Source organism: Polypterus senegalus, chromosome 6 (assembly GCF_016835505.1).
Source record: "Polypterus senegalus isolate Bchr_013 chromosome 6, ASM1683550v1, whole genome shotgun sequence".
Taxonomy (NCBI): domain Eukaryota; kingdom Metazoa; phylum Chordata; class Cladistia; order Polypteriformes; family Polypteridae; genus Polypterus; species Polypterus senegalus.
The window spans coordinates 19,835,827-19,860,734 of NC_053159.1; the positions used below are offsets into that span (position 1 = coordinate 19,835,827).

Consider the following 24,908-nt stretch of genomic DNA (forward strand, 5'->3'; position numbering starts at 1 on the left):
GTAAGTTAAATTGCTTCAAACAGATGTCTGCAAGCTTTAAATTATTAGACTTGAAGAAAAAAAAGATAGATCAATGTGAAAGGCACTATATGATTGATAGAGGAAAACATGGTTAGTTATATACCTGTTTTGCTAGTATCTTCATATGAGGAGTGCTGCCTCTGCAATAAGCTTCCAAAATAAGTCCAAATCTGAAAGAAACAGAGGGGACGTGCATTTCTGACCTGGAATGGAGTGAAGAAAAAAGCAAAAGATAAAAAGGTTTTGCAGAATTTGGCTGGATATTCCTTACAATTTCATGTTAAAAAAAAAAAAAAAAGTAGATTGTAACACATTCATTGTTCATGCAGGGGGAAATTAGAGCAATGCAAGAAATGGGTGTCAGTCTACAAGTGGAATAAAGCTACATATAATGTATGTGATGGAAAATTATTATTATTGTGATGTTTTTATATGTGTATAATGTCTATGCACTTTTAATACTAATTGTTTGGTTAAAATGACAACTAACTGAAAATGAAAGAAGCGTTTTAAAGATCTGTCAAAGAAAGGTCTCTGTAACTTGTGCATGAATAGTCAGGAGACAGAGAGGCACCAGAACTACTTGAAGAGGTGATTTAACACAATACACAAGTGAACTGTTTAAAAACAAAACAAATGTCTTGGTATGTTTTACAGTAACAATGTCTATTTGTATTTATTCTAAATGTTACATAGTGATTTTGATGAGCAAAGAAGAACTTGCTGATTAGACAAACAGCTTCAAAATATTTTTATGGTGCCCTACTGTAAATATACTTAGTACAGTATATGATTAGATAACTAGAAATGAAGGGCACTATATAGATAGATAGATAGATAGATAGATAGATAGATAGATAGATAGATAGATAGATGTGAAAGGTACTATATGATAGATAGATACAACAAATATATAAATAATATAAGAACATGTGTGTCTTTGAGCTAAGATGGACTGCAGTTGCCACAAATCTGTAAAATGTCAGATTTCTCCAAATGCACAACAATCATTATTTTTCAGAATAAAGGTACCAGTTGTCCTCAAAAATGACAACTTCTGGTCTTAAACCAAGCCATCTCTACATGAACTGTGATCACTATGACTTTGAGGACTTGACTCAAAAAAAACAAGCGACAAGGCCCACCAAGGCTTGGTTGTGGATATTTGTGTTTATGGGGTCAACATGAGTACAATGAAACTGCAGGTGCTAATCAGCATTCAACGCTTCTCCATTCCCAAGAGATGTGTACTTGCGGATTGTTAAATCTTCTATTTAAAAAAAAAAAATGAAAATATTTTTGTGAAGTAGTATCAAGCAGGACGCTATTAAAGTGGAATGCAGCAGGGGTAAGTCTTGTACAAAAAAATCCAAAAACAAAAAACACACCACATGTGGGAAGTCAGAGACTCCAGGGTGCTATCATATAGGGGTGCTGTGGAAGGAAAATGGATAGCCTCCTGGATAGTGTGTGGGAGCAGTGCATGTCTCCTTCCAGGTAGAGAGACTAAGGTATGACCTGTAATGAGAGAAAGGGACCACACAGGCCTGTCTGGCTAGAGGTCAGTCAACCTCTAGCACATAAATGGGCAAAATGTACTATTCTCACTGTGTCAGGGCTTCTGAGGATGGTGTCTTCTGGACTTATGTAACTGTTTTTTCTGATGCTTGCACTTGAGTGTGACATGTTTGAGATGAGAATTAACATTTCCAAATCTGAATTGATGGCCATCTCTAAAAGAATGGTCTGCTGCCCCTTAAAGGAAAAGTTATCATTATATTTTTTTTCACCAGTGAGAATACTGAGGATCGTGAGATTGACCAAACTTCTCTCCCCATTTCCTTTTCTTCTACATTTACCTATATTTACTTATTAATTCACCTACTTATTTTTACTAGCTTTAAGTTTTACTCTGCTGGCCATGCTCTCTTTCTCAGGGGTGGGGATTGATTTGTTTTCAATCCTATTTTTATAAAAATTGATCTATTTGTATGGAATTTTGTGTGATCTCAAAAAAAAAAAAAAAAAAAAAAAAAAGAAATTTCTAAACTAATGTAACATCTCAAGAAGGCTGAGGTTGAAGTAGGGACACTGATTTGAAACAGCAAAAAGCAATAGTGTTCTTATTAATGTTGTCTGACTGACAACATGCCTAAAGTTACAACGGATAAACCTGTTTGAAACACAAAAAATAAAAAATACCTTCTGATTACACAACTAAACAAATAATTTGTTAAAAAACGTAAGTTAACATTACTGTCAAAATGAAAATACCAAACATGCCATATCTGTAATAGAGTTGCAGCATTTTAAGACGCAGTATATGTCTAGCACACAATATTCTTTAAACAGTATGTGCTGTTATGCCGTGTAGTGCTGACAATTATCAAAATGATAGCAAGACATACAAGGTTCTCTCTCCTTCTTTCCATTGTTACTTTATGTAACTGTCTTATGCATTAGAAGAAATGGGACACTGCAACCCTGAACATATAAAGTGCATAGACTGGAGGAAACTGGGGGTGTTTTTAGGAGAAACCCTGTGGGTGGATTTTGCCGCTATATGTTTCACTACAAACATTTTCACAGATATGTAGTCAGCCCACAAGACTAACTCTAACATGACCAATGTGCTGTATGTGTAAATACGGGTATGTTTGTGGACTAATGTCAAGTTTAGAGATGTTTCCTGGCTTATGCCTGAGAGTGGCAGTATAAGCTATGGCTCCTGTGATCCTGAACTGAATTAAGCAGGTCTAAAAATAGGTGTATAGATACCATACTTTATAATTAAATATAAAATCGATATACCTAAGCAATTTGTTAAATTAGTGTCTAACTATAATAAAAGTTATCTCTAATCTGCGCATTTACGTGCATGTATAGATGTGAGCATTAATATGCTAAAGAATGGATGACAGCTGCTTTCTCAATTGTACACGATGCTCTCCAGGAAGACTCTACCACCACAAAACACTGTCATGGGAAAACAAAGTGAATTCAGAAAGCGTAAAGAAAGTGCCTTTTGTATCCATGTTGTCTAAAGGTCCCATTTCATTTTAATCCAAACGACTTGAAAAAGTACATATAATGGATCATGTAATTCAAATTTACATAAATCTAAGTAGTAGCCAAGCTAAACATCAACAGCCCATACCTAGTCCTAGGCGTAGCACCCTAGTTGCTCTGCAATTAAAGAGGCTGTACACATCCACAGAGCCTGAAAAAGGGTGCTGCTAGTAGCTAACTTTGAATTTAAGTGTACTTTTGAAATTTATCTTGATTTAGAAATGTTTTTGGAGTGCTTAGAGGTTCCTTAATAACAATTACAATTAGGTCCATAAATATTTGGACAGAGACAACTTTTTTCTAATTTTGGTTGTTCTGTACATCACCACAATGAATTTAAAATGAAACACCTCAGATGCAGTTGAAGTGCAGACTTTCAGTTTTAATTCAGTGGGGTGAACAAAAAGATTGCATAAAAATGTGAGGCAACTAAAGTATTTTTTTTAACACAATCCCTTCATTTCAGGGGCTCAAAAGTAATTGGACAAATTAAGTAAATGGAAATAAAATGTTCATTTCTAATACTTGGTTGAAAACCCTTTGCTGGCAATGCCAGCCTGAAGTCTTGAACTCCTGGACATCACCAGATGCTGGGTTTCCTCCTTTTTAATGCTCTGCCAGGCCTTTACTGCAGCGGCTTTCAGTTTGTGGAACTGGACCCGGACACAGACAGGTGGACATTGTTTCTTCACCCAACACACGTTTATTTAAAAAATGTTTACAAAGTTAATCAGTGCACTACCCAGTGCCTCCAGCACCAATCCCCCAAAGTCCAGGCCTCACAGTCACTAAATGCCTTTCCTTCTGGCCGCCTCCACTCTTCTCTCGAGCTCCGTCCTCTTCCACCCGACTCTTGCTAATGAACGGAGGGATGCAAGCCCTTTTTATCCCCGCAGACACACCCCTGTGTGGCGGAAGTGCCGGCTGTGCACCCGGAAGCCCCCCGGGTGTCCCCAGTCTTCTTCCCCCCCAGCACTTCTTGGTGTGGTGGAAGTGCTGAGGTCCAGGGTTCTTCAGGCACAGGGGCGCAGCCTGGCGGTGGCCATGGGCCCCTACAGGGTTGGGCTTCCATGCCCTCTACCCGTGGCCCCCAACACAACCAGGGTGGTCGCCCCCTCGTGGTCTGGAGGAGGCACAAGCCCTCCTCTGGTCCTCCTGGGTGTCCCGGCTAGGCTCCACCCCCAGCCACACGCCACAAATTTCTGTTTGTTGGTGGGCCTTTCTGTCCGAAGTTTAGTCTTCAAAAAGTGCAATGCATGCTCAGTTGGGTTAAGATCAGGTGACTGACTTGGCCATTCAAGAATTGTCCACTTCTTTGCTTTAATAAACTCCTGGGTTGCTTTGGCTGTATGTTTTGGGTCACTGTCCATCTGTATCATGAAACGCCGCCCAATCAATTTGACTGTCCCAGTGCCACTGGCAGCCATCACACTGCCTCCACCGTGTTTTACAGATGATGTGGTATGCTTTGGATAATGAGCTGTTCCACGCCTTCTCCATACTTTTTTCTTACCATCATTCTGGTGGAGGTTGATCTTGGTTTCATCTGTCCAAAGAATGTTTCTCCAGAACTGTGCTGGCTTTTTTAGACGTTCTTTAGCAAAGTCCAGTCTAGCCTTTCTATTCTTGAGGCTTATGAGTGGCTTGCACCTTGCAGTGCGCCCTCTGTATTTACTTTCATGCACTCTTCTCTTTATGGTAGACTTGGATATCGATACGCCGACCCCCTGGAGAGTGTTGTTCACTTGGTTGGCTGTTGTGAAGGGGTTTCTCTGCCATCATCCACCACTGTTGTCTTCCGTGGACGTCCAGGTCTTTTAGCGTTGCCGAGTTCACCAGTACTTGCTTTCTTTCTCAGGATGTACCAAACTGTAGATTTTACCACTCATAATATTGTAGCAATTTCTTGGATGGGTTTTTTCTGTTTTCGCAGCTTAAGGATGGCTTCTTTCACCTGCATGGAGAGCTCTTTTGACCGCATGTTGTCTGTTCACAGCAAAATCTTCCACATGCGAGCACCACACCTCAAATCAACTCCAGGCCTTTTATCTGCTTAATTGATAAGACATAACGACGGACTTGAACACACCTGCCCATGAAATAGCCTTTGAGTCAATTGTCCAATTACTTTTGAGCCCCTGAAATGAAGGGATTGTGTTAAAAAAAATGCTTTAGTTGCCTCACATTTTTATAAAATCGTTTTGTTCACCCCACTGAATTAAAGCTGAAAGTCTGCATTTCAACTGCATCCGAGTTGTTTCATTTAAAATTCATTGTGATAATATACAGAACAACCAAAATTAGAAAAAAGTTGTCTCTGTCCAAATATTTATGGACCTAATTGTATGTGCATTCTCCATATTCATTAGATAGATAGATAGATAGATAGATAGATAGATAGATAGATAGATAGATAGATAGATACTTTATTAATCCCAAGGGGAAATTCACATAATCCAGCAGCAGTATACTGATACAAAGAAACAATATTAAATTAAATAGTAATAAAAATGAAAAGAATTAAAATAAAATTAATGTTCGCATTTACTCCCCCAGGTGGAATTGAAGAGTCGCATATTATTATATTATTGCAGACATTTCTTTACCTGAGGTGCCAAAACAAAAAGTGCCCAATTTTTCGATTGGCCAGAGCCCTCTCCAGCAGAAACCTTGTCAGATCACCATCTAGGTAGGATTCATACTTCAGCACCTGTACCAGCTGCAGCAAATACTGGAAAAGTTCATCATCACTGTCAGAGAGAGGGAGAGAGTTTTGTTTAGTTTTAACTAAATATCTTATAAATGTAAGTGATGGGTAAATATACACAGATCAGCCACAGCATTAAATCCACTGGCAGGTGAAGTGAATGTAGTAGCAAGTGAACAGTAAGCTCTTGAAGGTGATGTGTTGGAATTAGGAAAAATAGGCAAGCATAAGGATCAGAGTGACTTGGACAAGGGTCAAACAGTGACAAACAGATGACTGCTTCAGAAAATCTCCGAAAGGACAGGGCTTGTGGGGTATAGTTGTTAGCACCTACCACGAGTGGTACAAGGAAGGGCAACTGGTGAACTGGTGACAGGTTCATGGGCAACCCAAAGCAAAGGCTGGCCTGTCTGATCCAATCCCACAGAACAGCTAGTGTAGCACAAATTGCTGAAAAACGTAACGCCAGCCATGAGAGGAGGGTGTCAGAACACATAGTGCATTGCAGCTTGTTGCATATGGGGCTGCTTGTCCACTGCTGAAAGCACCCACAATGGGCAGGTGATTGTCAGAACTGGACCATGGAGCAATGGCAGAAGGGAGCCTGTTCTGAAGAATTACCTTTCCTTTTAGATTATGTCGATGGTGCCGTTTTTTATTTCGATAATGTTTTAGATAACAAGTCCAACCTTGCAACTTACAGGACTTAAAGGATCTGTTAAGGTCTTGGTGTTAGATACCACAGAACACCTTTGGCAGTCTTGTAGAGTCCCTGACTCGATGGGCCAGAGGTGTTATGGTGGGGCAAGACAAACCTACACAATATTAGGCAGGTGTTTTTAAAAGTTATGGCTGATTGGTGTATTCTTTATCATTTAGTGTGCACTCTTTACCATTGCTTACATGAAAAAGGGAATGGATGTCAAGTTTGTTGTTTTTATTAACTAGATTTCTCAGTGTTTTTGTACCAGGCTTCATGAGAAATCCTAAATCACATTATTCAAGTACAACCTTTAAGATAATTCAAACAAATTCAAAAACAAAAAAAAGTAACCATGGAAGTTGTTTACAAGCTTTTTATGATCATAACCATATTATTACAATGAAAATAAACTGAATGCTTTTACCTTAACTTTCTTAAACAGCGAATAGTAAAAGCCCTAACACTTCGGTCAGGAAAAGTGTAGTCCAAAAGTTCCAGGGCATGCAGCGGAGGCAAATCTGGCCAGTTTTGCAAAAGATATATCATCTAATCAGAAACAAAAGAAGCTTGTTATTTACTTTATAAATGTTCTGCTGAGCACATCATTGCACATTGTTGGTGGCTTCAATAAAACTTGTTTTTGAAATGTTTCTGAAATTTTCATGTTAGATGTTTTTTTCAAGTTAGACATTCTGAAAACTGCTTGCATTCCATATACAGCTAATAAATTATCAGCTTGTGCTGAACCCTCAGACCAGTTTCACTTCCGTATTTTGACAGTATTCTCTCAGCGAGTACAAAGCATTCAGTTGAAACACGAATCAGGAAGTTATAGTAATTCAGCATGTTTTGTACACTTTAGGACCATGCAGGCATCCCTAGGGTTAGAAGGATATCAAGCACACACATAAAACCAGCTTGAACTGGAAAAAATATTAACTATAACTAGCCTGTGGGTGACATTCAACAAAGAATATCACTCTACTTACTGTATACAAAGATGAAAGTCACACTACAAGTTGTTATTAAACTGAGGCTGAATGACTTTTGAATATACCAGTGACACACCCACAAAAAAAATATGGAAAGGATAAGTAATTTCCAAGACCCCGATTATGGATGAATGGCTTTGCCTACCATCACCCTACAGCTTTGCTCCCCAAATTATAATAAGACATATTTAAACATAAGAAATTTTGGTTTCGTTGGAGTCATCTTGCGTCCTGTTGAGCGTATGAGCAATATGAGCAGAACTGTATGCTCACCTGGGCTACATCTTCCTGCTTGTTCCACTTTGTAATTGACAAAAGTTTGGCTAAATTCTCTGGGTATAATTCTCGAATTTCAGAACGCAGTTTCCACAAAAGTTCTTTGTCATCTTCAAAAAACTCTGTGTAGTTTTTGTTCTCCAGTACCTCTTTTAATTTCTGCAACTGTTAAAATAAGATAAAAAATAACTAAACAAAACAGTGAGGATTTCATTTCAACCAGTAAAAGAAGAGTTGAATTTGCATGAATTTGATATGTAAACCTCTGAAAGTGCTGAAGCATGAGGTCCCCTGCATACTTACTCTAAAGTAGTCAAGGTTCAACATTTCAGTAGAGCAAAATGTAATAAGATATTTAGGTCTGCTCATTTATTTCAGAATCTACAGAATGGACTTCTAATCATGACTGTTCATGGAATAAAAGTAAGGACTTGTGGTAGAAAAACAGATAGTCCCTTAGTTTTTGGCTTGAAGTGGAACCATGTTATATAAAAGAGCCATGACATTTTAAAGGCACCAGGGAGTCAGGTGTAACTAGTAGAAAGTGTTACCTGCTGACTAGTGTAGCCTGACCTGCAAAAGGGGTATAAATATGAAATATGTACTTTATATTAGGAGATGACAAGCTGAAAGCAGACCCATATGTAATGGCTGGAGTAGATTGCCCAGTTTATTAATTCACACAGATACCATTGTTTCCCCATTGTGAACTTGTCTATGTTGTTTTTTTATTTAATAAATGCCTTTCTTTTTGTCATTAGGTCTTAGGATATTAATAATCTGAGGCAGTGCCTATAGGTTGTCAAGAGAGTGAAGGCAATGTTACTCTTTAAGGTCCAGAAGAACCGGTAGAACACCAGTGACAACTATCCAGCCTGTTAAGTGGAAACACCCAGGAACAGATTGCTGCACTTGGCCAGTTACCTAATTACCAGAAATGCCATTTCACCTCTGCTGTACACTTAAGCATAATCTCTGGAAAAATATATATAAAGGTTTTATTGTAAATGTAAGCTAAACCTAGTTAGATTCTACTCAGCTTTGATGCAACTCACACAGTACCAAATAAGTAGGCAATTATTAACCTATTCTAAACAATCTTATATTCTGTAACCTAAAAATGTGACGAAGTACAAATAAAAAAAAGAAAAAGTCAAAACATCAAATTACAAATTTAAGATTGACATGGGGGCACATGCAGATTAATTATATATATATATATATATGGCATTCGTAGTCTGAATCACAATCTGATTGTATAGGTGGTTACCTAACAGGTAACGCTTATGGTTGGTCTGCAAGTCGGCAAACATCCGACACGGCGCCCTTTTTCAGTTGCGAGAAGCAGATCATAGAATGGTTGAATAGTTTTACTGTCAAATAATGCAAACAGTACGCTACACGTGTTTCGCCCTAATTAAAACTATTCAACTATTCTATGATCTGCTTCTCGCAACTGAAAGAGGGCATCGTTTCGGACTTGCAGACCAACCATAAGCATTACCTGGTAAGAAACCACCCATACAATCAGATTGTGATTCAGACTACGAATGCCATGAATGTAATTACCCCGATCTACATACTGTCAAATAAACAAACTACACGCCGTGGTGCAACATAAAGGGGCTTCACCTCTGACACTTACGTCCGAGGTTCGATTCCCCAAGAGGGGGTGCTGTGAGTGTGTACGCCTGATAAGCCCAGAATTAGGGCGAAACGCGTGTCGCTTACTCTTTGCATTATTTGACAGTAAAACTATTCAACCATATATATATATATATATATATATATATATATATATATATATATATATATATATACACACACACACACACAGTACATATACTGTATACAGATTTAGATATACGCACACACTTATACATTAACGCATTGTACTGTTGAAAGTGATGTAAATTGAGTCTTTTGAAAATATGCCTGCGATTACTTTGCTATTGCTTCAGGCCCAGTAATGAATATCTGCAATGTACAATAGCTACTGAGATATGTAGTGGACAAGGCATTATGAAGGAAAAATCAATCCACAAAAGAAGGATTGGGGTTGTTTTTTTCTGTTACACAGATTGCTTTAACAATTTCTCTTTTCCAAATTCCCCATTGTTCTGGCTTTCACAGATGCTTCCTGCATGAAGTTTGCATATTCTCCCTGTGTCCATGTAGGTTTCCTCTGGCTGCTCTGGTTTCCCCCTACATTCTAAATGCATATAGGTTAAGGTGGAATGGCAATGTTAAATTGGCTCATGTATATGTGTGTTGTGTGTATTAACCCTGCAATAATCTGCCAGGTTCGGTTCCTGCCTTATGGCGATTGCTTGATGGGATAGGTTCCTGATTCCCCACAACCCTGCTCTGGATAAGCTGGATTGGGACATGGATGGGTGGAATATTGCAATGAGAAACTACTAATTCAGAAGCCTATAAAAATTAAATGTGTTTATTTTATGGTGACTAAAGACTTCTGTACAATTATATCTTGCTCTTAAGATTTCATAACCTTTCTTTTAGAATTCTACATTTTCGTGTGTGTGTACATATACATACATACACACACACACAACAATGACAATATTTCTAATTGTGACTCGCTAGTATTGCATGACATTCAGTTGTACTGAAGAAAACCTGCTTATGAATGTGCAACTGACCTCTTCAGGACTTGCTCTTGAGACCTTCCCATTCATGCCCATTTGAATAATCTGAGAAGACAACCACAAAAAAAAAAAAAGCATGACAAAGAGTGACAAGTGATACAAGACTACAGTATGCATTACAGTGCATATTATAATGTACTCAGATAATCAGTGTGTGAATTTCAATTAAATACTGTAATTACATTTATTATCAATGTAGATGTACTAGGTGAGTAACACAGAATATGTCAATGTCACTTTGTATTCAAGTATTTTGTTAATCGCACTAATTTACTGCTTCATTTTTGTTGGTATCATGTAACAACACATGAAATGTATCAATATTTTACTCCTACAACACCAGAAAATGATTATACAGCATTGTGTAAAAATAATTACCAATTTGTTTACTATACTTTTAAAAACACATTAACCATCCTTTGAACATTGCCAGCTTAAAGAGATTTGCAAGCATGAACCATTTAATTTTATATTTTTGTTTTTCAACAATATTGTTAATCAACTGTGTAGACAAAATATGTCAGATGCCTCCCAAAGAGGTTTTGTATTTAGTATATTTTTTATGAATGATCTTTTATATTTACAATAATTTGTTATTTTGGATGTGGAATAATCATGTGTTAGCCAGGTTTGAAAAGGTCAAAGTAATTAGGTTTGAGTACATTTTAACACTTAAGAAGTTCTTTAAATTGCAATGATTTATGGTTCTTTCTGGGTTTTATGTTTACTATTTTAAAGTAGACAAAAGACTAAACGAACATTACTGTATATGAAATTAAGATGAAAATATGCTTAATAGAATAAACAAAATCAGAAATCTATTTGCAGTACCTTTTCAGTAGGTGGATAGTAAATAGGCTGTGTTCTGAAGTTGGGAAAGAAAATAGTCAGTGATACTGTGCTTTCTATATTGGGATTACTATCTACTGTTCCCATGGGATTCAGAAGATCTACTTTGTCATCTGTGGAGAAAACAGAGGTCAAAAGATAGAATACAGCCACAGTTTTTCTTTTTTACTGTCTGACTATCTTAAACACTGTCGTGTATGCAGCAGTGCACTTTAAAATGTCAGCCTCTGTTCTCAGAATAATGAATGAGAATTTACCTAGAGCAGCTGCAAAGACACAAACATAATGTAATTAAACAATGATTTTTAATTCATTCATGGAAGTGACAGAAAAAGCTCTTACTTATAGCATTCAGTAATCAAAAAAGCACAAGGTCCAATTGTCAAACAAGGTATTTGTGAAGCTTTGTAAAATGTTGTTTGAAAATTAAACAAGAAATAAACCAAAGGTCACTGAAATTACCAATTAAGAACTCAATATGACTATAAAATATAAGCCATATTGTTCACAGCTGGTTATTATACTAATTCATGTCAGAAATGACTTACATATTCAAAGTTATGATTTATACCTAGAAATTCTTGGTAACACTTTAGGCCAAGTACTATCTATAATGCACCACATTAGTCTCATACTTTTGTGTAACAAGCCATCAAACCAAGATTTATTTTGGGCTTAATACTACTTAAAACATCAGTAAAGTGGATATTTATCTCTGTGCAATGTGACTTAATAAAAAATAAAAATAAATAAAAAAATAATAACAATTTGGTGCTTTATTTGGGTGTTAGTATTAGAATTCACTTAATTGGCCAGGTACACCAATGTGTACTGGGAATTTGTCCTCTTAGTATTGGTGCAACATACAAGGACAACACAGAATACAAAAGATAAATATAAGATAAAACATAAAATGATAAAATATGATGCAGCATACAAGGGCAATATAAAAAATAAAGAGACAGTACAATTAAAATGTCCAGGCACGCCAGTGTGCAGGTATACATAGGTACTGAGTAGAAGCTCAGACCTGACTAGTAAGAATAACTGAATGTAAAAACATTGTTTAGGTGACAGGTTGTATTAGCTTTCATTGCATAAAGACGTATGTCAGAGGGAGGTCTATGGAACAGGTCATGTGCTGGATGAGTCAGATGATCTTTGCGGCCCTCTTCCTTACCCTGAACTCATACAAGACTTCAATGTGCATTAAGTTACAGCCTATGATCATTTCACAGGCTCCGATGATGTGTTGCAGATTGGCCTTAGCCTGAACAGAGGCAGCACTAAACCAAGAAGTTACAGATAAGGTTGAAATGGACTCAATGACGGCTGTGTAGATTTGGACCAGTATTGCTTAAGGGAGATTGAATTGGCTCAACTGATGGGCTTTCTTAATAATACATGTGATGTTATTGTCCCAAGTAAATTTTTGTGACAGCACAGGGCCCATAAAGTTAAACGATTCTGTCAACCCAATGGTTGAGCCATTTGATAGGTGAGTAGTTAACCTTTTCCTGAAATCTGTGATTATCTCCTGGATTTGTTTTGAATGTTAACGTCCAAGTTATTATGGCTGCAACACAACGTCAGATTTTCTACATCTTATCTGTATATGGACTCAATTGTTTGAAAAGAGGCCTATTAGTGAAATGTCATCTGCAAATTTAAGAATTATAACAGAGGAATCACCAGAGGTACAGTCATTTGTATAAAGCGAGAAGTGTAGTAGGGAAAGGACACATCCCTGCGCTGCACCAGTACTAAGCGTTAATGGGTCAGACGTGTGTGCCCAACCACACATAAACCGTTTCCTATCTGTAAGTAAGTCAGTGAATCAATGGCAGGTTGAACTGGGTGAGTTTCTTATCTGGGAGCTCTGGGATGATTATATTGATAGCAGAGCTGAAGTACACAAACAATATCCTTACATGTGTGCCTGGCTTATGAAGTTGTTGGTAAATAAAGCTCAGACCTAAATTCACTACTCAGACCTACATTCACTACAACATCCATAGACTGGTTGGCTCTGTATGCAAAATGAAATGGGTCCAGGAAATCTTTTGTGGCATTCTTGAGGTAATTCAGAAAAGTCATTCAAAGGTCTTCATTACCACAGACGTTAAAGCTACTGGTTTGTAGTCACTTAGGCATGTGACCTTTGATATCTTTGAAGCTGGAGGAATTGAAGCAGGCAGGAACAGTTCACAAATCCAGAAACTGGTTGAAAATGTCTACAAGTATTGTAGACAACTGGTCTGCACAGTGCCAGAGTGTGGAAGGAGAAACAAGGTCCAGGGCCTGCAGCTTTTTTAATATTTTGCTTTTTGAATAAGCTGTAGATGTCTTTTGCTGTGATGACAGAGGGGCAAACTGAGAAGAAGAGGATTATCAGTGAGACCATCAAGTAGATTATGTCCCATTGTCTTTCAAAGCGACCATAAAACTGATTTAATTGATTAACTAGACTGGGATCAGCAGAACTGTTTGATGTTTGTTTCTTGTAGTTAGTGACCTGTTTAAGGACTCTCCTGAGTGATGCACTGTCAGCTGCAGACAAATCGTCCTGTAGCTTTGTGTTTCAATATCATATACTTCAGTATGTAATGTTTAATAAAACCAAAGTTCCCAAATTTACCAGCCTATCATTTGTTTTTAAAGTTCTACAATATACAGAGATGAATAAAGCAGTATGCGACTAATAGATAAATTGTAGGAAGTATAAGTTACCAAACTTTCAAATTAAATTAAAAGGAGTAACCTATGGAATAATTCTGTACCTAAAGTTGATGGCCACGCATACAAGGTGAGCTCTCCAGTCTTGAGACGATCTGCATAATCAAAAACCATGGTGTTCACCCAGGAAAGGGGGCAGTCCTGATGACACAAAAGCAGAATGGTTTAAGAAAAAGGATAGACCAAAAAAAAATAAAAATCAAGTCACAAGTTGCCTTGCTAGTTTCTAATATCTACCATGGTCAGTTGCCTGAATGCTTATTCTTTGTATTTATTTGGCACATATATATATTAGCAAAAGAAAGATTGTAAAATTATCAGACATTAAAAGCAGAACAGATCATGTCCAAATTATCTCTTTATCTACTTATTTCATGCTGCAACTAAGGTGTTCCCAATCTTTAGAGTTGAGGACTATGCTAATTTGTTATATCAAAGTTCTTAATCAGAGGACAATTCTCATCTTCAGTTAAGCCTCTTGCTTAATCAGATTAATGCACTTTGTGCTTTAAAGGAATTCAGAAATGTGTACTTTTACATAGTATTTTAATCAGCATTTACTAATTTATTGTGTCACTTTTCATTTAACTATGCAATCTTGTCAACATTAACATTGTTACTAAATCAATTTACAGTACATCTATTACAGTACTTGCATATAGAGGTTAGAGATAGTACTGATGTAGTGTTTGTTGTTTTTTTGCCATGTTTTCGTTATCTAACAAAGTTGTACCTAACTATATTGCTAACATAGACACTAGAAAAAGGGCTTGGAGTGGTGCTAGCTGCTCTCGTTCCTTTCTTAACAACATAGTAGCAACTGTTCACAGGGCAGTGGCATGGTGTGGGTGGACATAAAATGTAATGTGATGAAAATGCATACATTTACCGATAGAGAATTACTTATAGGGCAGCTGAATCAGCACTGTTTTGAAATTTACAATTGCACACGCAGACACAGGTAGCTCAGAATTTCAAAGTTGATCGGGCAGGAGTGTATGATGACTTGCCATTTGCAAAAATCCTGCAGCATGATGCATGTTGACTGGGGGGGAAATGCAGTCAGCTCATGCTTTGTTTGTGCCAGAGTGAAACGCTGTGTCACGTAAGCAATGAAAACCGCTATTTGTGTATTTCTGTAATGCCTCAGTGTAAACAAAATGTACCAAAACAGCCCATGAGTTGGGCATGCTCCAGCAGCAGTGTTAAGTGATAAATGAATAACTAAATGCTTATCTGAATTCTGCAGGCAGCTCTTAAAATACTTTTGTCTGTTTCTTTTCTCATGTGAACATTCATCCCTAAATGTGATGTGACTTAGGGAATAGGTGACTTCCTTGCAAAATTAATTCTGGTACACTTGCATAATAGACAGGCAATCAGTCATTTTCTAACCCACTTAGTCCTGAACAGAGTCATGAAGGGCTCTGGAGCCTATCCCAGCTAGCACAGGGTGCAAGGTAGGAACAAACCCTGGACAGGGTGCCAGTCCATCGCAGGGAAAACACATACATACACACACACATCCCAACAACACACTAGGGCCAATCCATGCAACCTGCATGTTTTTTGGACTATGGGAGGAAACCCAGAACACCTGGAAAAAACCCACACAAACACAGAGATAACATACAAACTTCACACAGTGAGGAGATGAACCCTGGTATCCTTACTGCGAGGCAGGCACCATACTGCCTGCATGACAGATGCTTCTTGAAAATGTGGAATGTCTATTCAAGCTATTGCATACATAATTTATATACGTATATTTTTTTCCATTTAGGACTAGAGTAGAAGCAAATGCATTATCTTCTGATAACATCAGATTGATAAATAATAACACACTGCGTACCACACTCTCTAATGTTAATGAACTGTTAATTTAAACAAGGTTTTCAGTGTTAAGCATAATTTCAAAAGCATGCAAAATCAACATTCACTGAATGTCAGAAATAATGGCATTATCTGGAGAAGCAAAATCGCCACTGTAAAGCAACTTCCTCTTTCTGAGTCATATTATGGATCAGTTAATAGGTTTTGTGGTCGATGGGGATGTTGTCATCAATGGACCATTACAATGTCAATAGTGGGTCCTGGCTTTTATGGTCCTTTTTCTTTGGGTAGCAGGATCCCCCCATTATATAATATGCTACACTTAGATTAGCTTCTTGCCACCCGGTTAAATGAAATATAGATGAAGCTGGGACTAAAACACTATATAATTCTACAAAGCTTCCTTCACTTCTTGTAATTTGGAAGAAAAAGGAAACATTAAAAGAGAATTACATACACCTTCCTGCTGTGATTGTATGACATGTTTCCATTGTCGTCACTGAAACTGGGGGAAAATCATTTAACATTTGAATTTGATTGCAATTTTAAAAGAGCACATGTTGCAGAGTATATAAACGGATGAGGATACAAAATGTGATTTTGAAAGGGGTAATTGGAGAATAATTCTGCTGCTAAATAACTTTGTTATGGCAGTTATAAACAGAGCACTGTGACATCTGTGCAATTTTCTTTTCAGTTCTTCAAAATATAATGCAAAACTGACAAATAAAAACATACTTTAATTTATTCACAGAGAGGATGTTACCTATGAATGATGTTTTTTTAAAATCAGATTACAGACACTGTCTTGGTTTTCAGAATTCTTTGACATACTTAGACCACAGACTTCCAAGTGACAGTCTGAAGGTTTGACTTTTCACCACCTGAACACAAGTTGAACCTCTGCAAGGCTCTTTCCTCTTTGCATGCAAACCTAACCACAGATGAAGGTATACTAACTATAGTTTGTTATCATCTTAACCAAAAGCTGGAGGCCTACTCAGAATTTATGTAAATTACTGTGGAACACACAATAGCCTAGATGCATTTGGCCAAAGCTTAAATTTAAAATGCACTTTAACACTCATTCTCAGCCTGCACATTTGAAGGATTGCCTGAAGTCAAATATTTGCCCCTTTTGGGTTCAATTAAATGGTAAAAAAATTGCACTTAAACTAAACCAGCTGTTAATTATAAATCTTGACAAGTCAATCAGACTGAAGGAAGATGATGAGATGTGTAATAATCATAAAAATGGGCAGTGTAATTTGCAGACTGTTAGCCATGGGGAGCATGATTAATAGAGAGGCACTTGCCTCCATTTCCTCGAGTCAACAGAATGAGGTTTACTTTAATGTAACTGTTCTATAAAATAACTGAAAAAAAACTTTGGAGACTTACAGCTTTCTTCAGCTTTTTTTTGGTAGAACGTGGCTTTTTGGTTCGCTCTACTGCTCCAAACAGAGCAAAGCACAATCTGGTCATGCGAGGCAAATCAGACACGTTTATGTCAAAGACAAGCTTGTTATCCCACGCCGGCTCAGAAGAGAACTGGACATCATTACTGGTGACTGTTTTGCACAGCATTTCACTGCCATGAAAAAGACCAGCCTGAACAATTAGCTTAAAAACAAGAGAAATAAAAAAAATTATGCATAATGTAATAAAGTAACATCCTTATTTTTTCAATTTCACAACACTACTGATATTTTTGTTCACTTATTACATTTGAAAAGCTATTTTTCAGTCCACATCAGTGAGTCAGATCTAGCAAAGCTAGATAATTTCAGTCTGAGTCAGCTTTAGTCTTATGTATCATAAACAAAATGAGCAAGCTGAAAAAGAAAATAAAAAAAAAAAACAGGTGCCATTCTCATGGTGTTCTCAGAGTTACTTAACTTTGCTTGTGTTTTACATGTTTGAATGTCATATACCTAAAATTCAGATATTTATGGAATGTCCCAGTAGATGCACTGTATGCATGCAGATTTTAACACACAAATAGAACAATAATGACACTGGAGGAGTGCTTTTAGAGAAGAATTTAGCTTAATATATCTCAAGCACAGTCATACAACTGTAATGGCCTCATACTGACCCACTAGCAGTTTGCTTAATATAAACTGCAGTATCTTGATTCACTTTATTATTACAGGCCCCAGCCTGATGTATTGTGATTAATCAGTGGTTATATTATCAAATGAAACCAAATACCCACTCCACTATATACTTCAGCTCTTCTTGTTGAAATATTCATATTACACCGAGTGTACAACCTCACCCATAATCACTAATATATGAATCAACTTTTCAATGTAAAAAAGACAAAAGTATACTACCATATACATATCAGTAGTGCTGGACAAAAAAGTGTGTATCTGGATGAATGCATTTTTTAATTATTTTAGTTATACCCTGAAAGTTTAATTCACTCTGTTTACCTTATGGTGAACACCAGGCTGGTATGGTGTAACAATGGCTAGAACCCCTACCTTAAATAAGCAGAGACCAAAGTTCAATTCCCCACCCAGTCGCTGTTTTCATGCACATTTCTATTTAATCTAGATCTGTGTGGTTTTCCCTAGGCATTCTGGTGTCACCTTCCATCCCCAGTATGCATACATCAGATTAACTGGAAAATTAATTGTGGGCTCATATGTGTGAGGTTAAGCCCAATGCTGCAGATCTATAATCATAATGCTGGTTTAGAAAACAGATGGAAAAATGATATTGCTCCTCATCATTGTTACAGACTCCTGCCTGATGGGCTGTGTTTAATCTGTGGTTACATTATCAAATGAAACCAAGCCCTCACTCCACCATCCGCTTTACTTGTTGAAATTTATATTCTAAAACACAGTTTACCACCTCATCCAAAATCACTAACATATGAGTTGCAAGCTTGGTCAATTACATACATTTAAAACAACAAACTAACGGACTTTTCTTACTGCCACAGAAATTCAAATTTATCTCTTCTCTCCTCCTTTAACCACAACTAAAAAAAATAAATACTAAGAACAGAAAAAGTTGCAACATTTTTTCTAAGAAATGAAGTCCTTACTTCCTGTTTTAATTTAAATTGTCAATGGCATATCATTTGCAAATGGCTTTTTTGTTAATCAATAAACAACCTGAAAACACTCATTTATTCAAGACTGCACCTACCGTCATCCCATCATCAACGTTCACTTTGGATGCTTGCAGCAAATGGATTTGAAATGGCTCTTCTATAGTAAAAGACATATCTTGCTAAGATCACACAACAAAATAAATCACATGTTAGTGCACGTAGAAAAATACATTTATAAAGTTATAGTTATATAGTAATAAAAAAATCATGATCGTTTCAGTCAAGTGTGTTTCTTTTTAACATGTAACAATAATATTATTACACTTAAATACATTTTTAACACAAGATAATCTAATGTTAAACTGGAAATTTTACCTAATGAAATTTGCTTAGTATTGCTAAAATCTGTGCATTACAGGTTATAACTAAAAACTACGTAATTTACTATTATATGGTTTCATTATGCATTTCTCCTAAGTTACCTTCCTATAAGATTATTACTTATACTGGTAAAGAAGAATGTTAAATGTGGATTTTAAATGTTTCAATTAGCTCTTTAGTTTTAATTAGCAACTTTTTCCTTGAAAATAAACAATAATGCAAAGCCTAAACATTTTATCACTGCATTCAGCCTAAAACAGGACTGCAACAAGTAAAATAATTTGAATGAAGGTAAATTACTAATCCATTTCAAATAATCACTTGTGTAAGAACAGAAAAAAATCTTCTTTATGATTGACCAGTAAGTAAGAGGTGCATAATCAGACAAATCTCACCTTTTTGGGGGGTAAAGGGGGTCGTTTAGGGCCTGAGCAAATCTTGGAAACTTGGACACTGAAGCCTTCTTGCTCTTCTTGCATCGACTTTATGGTGCTACAGTGTATCATGGTTAAATGAGGGGTTGTAGATGCATGTAGACAGAAACATATGAACTATATAGAACAAGAAATATAAAACAGTATGTCTTATTGTATGATGTTAGACAATCACGCATTGTATATTGTGATTTTAATTATATTTATTTAGTTTATGCGTACGGATGTAACACAACCAACATTCCTCGCAAATACATTGCCCAGCAATAAAATTAAAGATCAATATTTTTAATGCCTGAGTTGCCTCAAAAGATTGCATAGTGTAATCTTTTTAGTTAGCCAATAAAAGGTGTCCTTTTGCTTGACTTTTCACTACATGTATACGTTAAAAACTATGATACAGATGTAACTCCAGAACTGAAATATTTAGAACTAAACTTTGCTCATTCTGTCAACTGCAAAAATGTGATTAAAGGTGGTAATAATCTATTAAATGTCATTTTAATTTAGACTGACAGAAAGTATCCATTTATAAAACCTGCCTTCACATAAATTTAAGTTAAAATTCTTGAGGCCTGCAGTATAGTATTGTAACATTATATAATCTGATTAAAGTGATGCTTTATTGTGAAATGTACTGCTTTTACACTAAATAATAAATTAAAACATTAAGAAGAAGCTAGATTCCAATTTAGCTTCCTCTTTATGCTGACAGGAAAGAAATGAAAGCTGATAGAACAAAAATTAAAATTAAAAAAATTGTTTGGTCAGATGTTCAAGGATAAAATGTATCAGAAATTTATTTTTTCTTCCATCTAAATGATGGAAAAATGTTCACCATCATCAAAAATGACATACTATCAAGGGGACTCTGATTTGCTGCCTGAAACAACATTTTAATTTTAAAACATGGCATCAAGTTGTTTTCAGGTGTATTAGTCATGCAGCTCTGCTTTTCCAAGACCAGTAATACAGCTTATGTTAATCAATAGTTTTGATAACACATCCATGCCAGTCCTCCTACCAGAACAGCTTATAAGACACAAATTGGATCTCACGCTAGGACACCCAAACAACATAAACAACTTTATTTTTAACATTTTTTTTTACATCTGTGACCTGCTTTTTTTTTTTTTTTTAAACATTGGTAAAGTTTGTAGAGAGAACACTACTAACCATCCTGAAAAAATAAACAATATTTTATAATTAATACAGTACTTCTTATTCGAATAGAAAAACTAATTCTAAGATAAACACACCCTTGTTCATCCAGTAAAAAAGAACTTTATGCTTGTGTAGGACACCTATGCTCTGCTATTCCAATAAGAAAAATATAGCATGAATAAAGTTTAAAGACAATGTAACTCACTTTGAACTGGTAAAGTGGATAGTCCCCGTAGATAAATTCCAATCTACCATTCACTTTCAAGACGTAATCAGTTACTTTATCTTGCTTTGGCTCTCTGAAGACCATTGCTCGCTTTTTCAAAGCAGACTGCATTAAAGTTAATGGAACATCCTGAGGTGATATTTGAAGTGTAAAACTTTCCTGAAATCACAGAGAAAAAATACCTATATTGAGGTGAGATTAATAGCTCTCTTATTTGTATTGTTCTGTTTTTGAATACATCATTTAATACTGAATTAGGCTAGAAATGCCATAAAACAGAGTATCAAAAAGAAAATCATTAACTTTTAAACACAATTTCCTCCCACCATGATTATAATGTTCATGAAGTAGCTTTAACAGTTACTCGTCTTTCTCACCACCATGTACTAAACGCATGACTTATATATACATACTGCAGGTCATGCCTCATCTGGCAAAGTTATCTGCTACTCAGCCAAAAAAGAAAAATAGTACCAATTTAACTTTTCAAGTACACCCAAATTGCAGTGTATTTTTCTTTATACTTATGCACAAAGATATGAATGACAATAATACAAAATAATGACTGTTTTTCATTTAACAGTTTGCTTTCCAATTACCTTTTACCATACAGTAAAAGACAGTAATGATAGTAAAGGTACCCACGCTAAACAAAATCATAATCCTGTTATAACATTCCAGCAAACAATGGAAGTTAAAAAATCTGAAAAGTAGTACTGTTTGATAAGGACATCTGAGGTTTGATGATGGCTACTATATCACCTAAGTGACGCTCAGTCTGATATTCAACTTTAAAAGCAGCAATATAGCTTACATCACTGTTTTCAAACTTAACATTGACCATGAATTTCTTGCTGCTGCGGGACTTCAGTACACCAGTTTCTGGAAGCTTTGGGTATGGCTCCAGTTCAAAGGGATAATTACACATCATCCATGGATACCATGTAAGTCGCTGTCGGTCCATTGCTTTCTCCTCACAAAAAGGTCGAATTTTGGTACGGAAGTCATTCACTTCCAAATTTTTCAAGGAATGAAACTCATGTAAACCTAAGAATAAAAAAATATATATACATACATTAACATATGGACATGTACAAACACACATACACTCTCACTTGTATGCATTTCTGATTAAAGTCAGAGTGGCAGTAGACCAGTCCTCCCTATTATCAGCAATATTCTCCACCTCTTCCAGGGAGAATTCCCATGGTACTGCAAAGATAGTTTAGAGAAAGATATGTTTCATACAGTTATGGACCTGTTGCCTGGTAGAAGGTACAAAGAGGGCATCACAAAATCATGTTCAAATCACCTCAGCTGGCTTCTCTTTCTATGGAGAAGAAGCAGTTCTAGTCCAAGGCTTTCCTGTATAGCTAAACTCCTTCGTCCAAACAGTTAAGTGAGCCCAATATACCCTATGCAAAAGTCTCATTCTGACCGTTTGCACTCACAGTCTCACATTTTCTGTCACTACTCAGAGCTTATGGCCATAGCTGAGCAATGTGATTTGCAGAAATCATTAAATCAAAGGACTTACTGTAGGTCTAACTTCATCACTACACTCTGGAACAGCACTTCCAAAAATGCTGTTGCTTGATCTTTCCTGTAAACAAGATCTTGAGATACCTGAACTACTTTTATTAGATTTGGTAATGCTCATTCTGATCAAAATTACCATCAACTGCGAAGCAATCCTGTGCATATCAAAGATTAAATCCAATAGGACATCATCATGTGAATACAGCAGATTTTCTTGCTAAGTTACCAAACTGGACACTCTCCAAACCTCAGGTACCCCTGGAAATCCTAGTAACTAAAACTGCAAACAGGAGAGGAGGCAAGGCAAGACATCTGCTCCTAAAATAAACAGATTTGCCAACACAATGCTCACTCCCCAAATCTGGAGACCAAATGGCATGTCATTAAGACCCCAAACCTTATATACTTTAACAGTGTCATGAGTCTTTTCCAGGTACACAATGCATATGTAAACCAGGAAAGGCAAACTCCCATGAACACTCTAAAATTTGTGAAAAGAAAATGAGTTAGTTCATTAATCTACAACCAAAACACATTTCAAAATGGTCCTCCTGATTCTGAGTTTTAACTGATGCAATGTCTCTCCTTTCTAGTAGCTGAACATTGACTTACATGGAGGCAGACACTAACTTATTTGTAGCATCCTGTTATCCCTTATGAGTAGCACCACCTGTCTCAAGGATCATCTTTAATGCAACTCTGAACAGACACACATTTCAATCAAGTCACCCTCAAAATATCCACTTCTAGTCAGGTTTGCCGCAGCACTACGGAGCTTATAAATCAAAGTCACAGAAATGGGCACAATTTTTGTCACTGCCTTCACCTAAGAGGATGTATACACTAGACCTCCAAGTTCTTCATGGACTTTCTTCCACCACTTTAAGAAACTGCCCACCCAACGTCAGCGCCTATGTCAAGAACATCCTAGACACTGTCCCACTTACCCTTTTTGAGCCACAGAATGGTTTGCAAGAGTTTATTTCATTCTCTTAATCTGCTCCTTTCAAACTGCCCAAGTGTCATTTTTAATTGCCTAAGCAAGCTTACCTAACTCAAGGGCCTTGACTTTGGACAGCTTCTGCCTTCTTGGCCTGCCAGTAACTTTTAATCAAATTTGGAGACCTACTGTCTAAAACTGCATGACATGTATCTTTGTTCAACATCACAGATTTCCATGCCACTGATGTCCAGCAAGAGATCCTAGAGTTGCAACCATTACAAGCTCCAACTACTTTCTGTCAGTAGGTCTTTTCAGCAACCCCCACCCTGCGTTTTCAGAAAGGCTTGAAAATGTATTGAAAATTAACAACTGAAATCCACATTTATATAAGTATTTAGACACTTTGGTATGGCAAACCAAATTGGGGTCATTAGCATCCTATGTGCTTTAGTCGTCCTTGAAACCAAAACTGAATTGACTGGACATAGTTTAGAAAGTCAAACTCCTATTATACATAAGGTTCCACAATTCACGTTGAGGTCAGAGGAACTCTCTGTAGACATCCGTTAATAAATTGTGTTGTGTCACAAATCACGGCAAGGGGATAAAACCATTTATAAAGCTTTGAGTGTTCCCAGGAGCACAGTTGCCTTAATTGTGAAATGAAAAAAGTTGAAACCACAAAATTCACGTCAGAGCTGGCTGTTTAGAAAAACTGAATAACCTGGCAAGATGAGCCATATGAATGAGAGATTTCAGCTTTACAATTTTATCTACTTAAAATTAGATCAACAGCACCATAAAATGTGCAAAAAGCAAAGACGCCAAAATACTTTCTGAACCCGGCGCACTCTGGCACAAGGCGCACTTAACAGCAATCATGTCTTCAAATTCAATAAAAATTCCCTACAAGTCAAAAAGGGGGCACTTCACAAGCAAACCCATCCAGGTATCCCTGTCATTCCTCCTGTTCTCAGTCAGGCTACTAAGTCAGTAGGCAGTAATCTTTCAAGCTCCAAGTCAATTTTCTCAAAGTATTCTCGATAATTGTTAAATAAGTGTCATTCTGTACACATCCAGGACTTGCTCGTCTGTTCAAACCTATCTGGGGGCTTCTTCTATGGGGGGCCACTCCAAAAATGCATGCATTACATAATTCCAGATATTATGACTTTATTGAACTCAACTCAAGAGTCAGACACCAACCCCAAGTTTCCACTTGTTTCAAATCATCTTTAGATGATACTCATTTGATAAATCACCTGTCTACAGATGTCGTACCTCCCGTTGTTT

At 36.7% G+C, this 24,908-nt stretch overlaps 1 protein-coding gene across 3 annotated transcripts in view; it reads right to left on the bottom strand.

The window, feature by feature from the left end:
• pik3cd (phosphatidylinositol-4,5-bisphosphate 3-kinase, catalytic subunit delta) overlaps positions 1-24,908 on the bottom strand; it is a 119,290-nt gene that overhangs the window by 16,559 nt on the left and 77,823 nt on the right. For all 3 annotated transcript variants that reach the window (XM_039755507.1, XM_039755508.1, XM_039755506.1), the window contains exons 4-15: positions 21,948-22,180; positions 21,113-21,292; positions 19,705-19,860; positions 19,024-19,107; positions 17,257-17,478; positions 14,067-14,163; positions 11,269-11,399; positions 10,432-10,482; positions 7,766-7,933; positions 6,925-7,046; positions 5,697-5,840; positions 125-224 (exon numbers count right to left, since the gene is read on the bottom strand). In XM_039755507.1, the coding sequence (XP_039611441.1) occupies positions 125-224; positions 5,697-5,840; positions 6,925-7,046; positions 7,766-7,933; positions 10,432-10,482; positions 11,269-11,399; positions 14,067-14,163; positions 17,257-17,478; positions 19,024-19,107; positions 19,705-19,860; positions 21,113-21,292; positions 21,948-22,180 (1,688 nt within the window). The remainder of the gene's footprint in view (positions 1-124; positions 225-5,696; positions 5,841-6,924; positions 7,047-7,765; positions 7,934-10,431; positions 10,483-11,268; positions 11,400-14,066; positions 14,164-17,256; positions 17,479-19,023; positions 19,108-19,704; positions 19,861-21,112; positions 21,293-21,947; positions 22,181-24,908) is intronic.